The 2,232-nt window shown below is 42.2% G+C and overlaps 1 protein-coding gene across 1 annotated transcript in view; it reads right to left on the bottom strand.

Annotated features, from left to right (window-relative positions):
* The window catches only part of xrn2 (5'-3' exoribonuclease 2), a 39,082-nt gene that overhangs the window by 34,810 nt on the left and 2,040 nt on the right, over positions 1-2,232 (bottom strand). Inside the window, exons 2-5 of the mRNA XM_015395680.1 lie at positions 1,236-1,363; positions 981-1,092; positions 796-907; positions 520-578 (exon numbers count right to left, since the gene is read on the bottom strand). Of these exons, the coding sequence (XP_015251166.1) occupies positions 520-578; positions 796-907; positions 981-1,092; positions 1,236-1,363 (411 nt within the window). The remainder of the gene's footprint in view (positions 1-519; positions 579-795; positions 908-980; positions 1,093-1,235; positions 1,364-2,232) is intronic.

The following is a 2,232-nucleotide window of genomic DNA, read 5'->3' as shown; positions in this document are numbered from 1 at the left end:
AATTAACGAGCAAAACATTAATATTTTCTAAATAAAGTCAAACTGTACTTTCCTAAAGCCTTTGCTAGCAAGTAGATGCGTAAATCTTTTTCATCGTCATTACTTACCTACTTGTATCAATAAACATTCTGCTTAAAATTGATATTTACAAGCACTAATATCTACATAAATGGATTATTTGATAAGATTTTATTAAAATTGTTATTTATCTATGATTTGACTGAGGAATTTATGACACATTTTCTCTTCACCCCATATAACACAAAATCTAGTTGTGAAAAGAGCAGAAATTCTCTATTTATCATCTTTGATGTTAGTATATTGATGTGCATCATTAACCATAAAAAATTAAAATGTTTGGAATATTCCACTTGAGTATTACTGCTGCCACCGTCTGTATTAGAGGGGGAAAAATGGTAGGAGTGGCTAATGATTGGGTAAGGGTGGCCATGGCCACCCCTGGCCCCCCATCTAGCTCCGCCCCTGTCTAAGATGGCTTCATCAGACCTCCCTGCTTACCGGAGTGATGCAGTTGCTGTCAAACCTCTCCTTGATCTCCTCCGGGGGAAGGTAGCCTCCTGCAGAGGAAGCAGACCAGTGAGTGACGGACCGCTCCTCTGCTTCACGTCCAAAACAGGCGGCCGGTCCGTTCTGCTGCTGGTTTCTTTCATTATTTTTATTTCATGTTTGTCTTTGAAGTTCAGCAGCAGCGGTCGGTCGGTCGGTTCTGAAGACGGTTCCAATGTTCCAGCAACAAACCGAAACCTACGGAGGGATCCGTCCCATAAACCTCACCTCTCTGGATGACCTCCTCCCTCATACGGTTCTTCTCCTCCGTAAGCTCCACCCCTTCTTTGGAGGCTCGGAAACGCCGGGAGCGCTGCTGGTTCATCTTGGCCCGCGGAGCCTGAGGAAAGTCCAGGAGAAGGTCCATCAAGCCTGGTTCTGAAGCAGGACAGCTGAAACTAACTGGGACTCACCACTCCATCGATGGCCATGTAGAGAACCCTCCTGGGACGCACGATGTTAAACAGGCGATCGATGTACTCAAAGATGGCCACCATCATTTCGTCCTCATTCTTGGGCGCAGGTCTGCAAACAAACGGTTCTGCAATGTTTAGCCTGAGGTCCAAAGTGTCTATTTAAATTCCCTCAACTTAAACCAGGCTTCTCTGGGAGCTGGATCCCTGCCTTCATCATTATTGTGAGACCAAGAGATAAAGGTGTGCCCCTACTTGTCTTCAGGATGCGTACACGGGTGGATGATTCCATTCATGTCCAAATACAGGTTATCAAACTCCACCTCGTTGGGGTTGGGCTTGGTCGTATCCACCGGGACACGGACACCATTACACTCTCTGCCCTGTGGGGAAAAAAATAAACAAATGGTTTTTAGAAGCAATAAGTGGAATTCCCTCCAAGCACAAACCGATTGAAGTGGTTCTCTTTCCAGGTTTAATCAAAGTTGCTCTTGGTTTTTTCCAAATCCATCATGAAAACGAAATAATGTTGACAAGCAAACATTAATGTGACACATAACTTGCAGCGAATATAAAATAATAGTCACAACATGCACAAATAAAATACCTCGTTGGCGACATACTGCAAGAAAAAAGGGAATTATCCAAAGTCTTTATTAAACGTAAACGTCTTTATCCTTGAGCTAGCAAAACATCCTCCATAACCACCTGAATGCGTCTTCCGCCCGCGGTCAGACAAGACCTTAACTTCAAAATAAAGGCACATTCCTATGTTCTGGATCATTTAATAGAAGACAAATACAACTTTAATTAATTCTAATCAGACAATTACCTTAGAAAAAGGAAATTATAGAATGATTTACAATAAGCATAAATGCAACAATTACATCTAGACTGGTTCAATCATCTGCTCTGAAATCACAATCGAACCAGGCAGGAGTGTGGATGATGGAGTGATTAATGGTCTTTAGCAGCTGATCTGTGTTTACTGGGATCACAGGAGACAGACCAGAGGAAGGAAGCGGCTCCTTTTTCCAAACAGTCTGCAGAGCCGACTTGAAGGAACGAGTCTTAATTAATCAGACCACTTTAGGGGTGAAAGTCAGTTTGAAATAACTGGGAGAATAAGAAAAAATATAGAACATCTCCTTAAAACGGACCTAAACCTTAAACTAGGGCTGCAACTAACGATTAATTTAAAAATCGATGAATCGGCCGATTATTTTTTCTATTAATCGGACAAAAAATGTTA

This window comes from Cyprinodon variegatus, unplaced genomic scaffold (assembly GCF_000732505.1).
Source record: "Cyprinodon variegatus isolate N-32 unplaced genomic scaffold, C_variegatus-1.0 Scaffold752, whole genome shotgun sequence".
NCBI lineage: Eukaryota > Metazoa > Chordata > Actinopteri > Cyprinodontiformes > Cyprinodontidae > Cyprinodon > Cyprinodon variegatus.
Note: the sequence above shows the minus strand (reverse complement) of the source record. Positions and strands in the feature narration are given on the sequence as shown.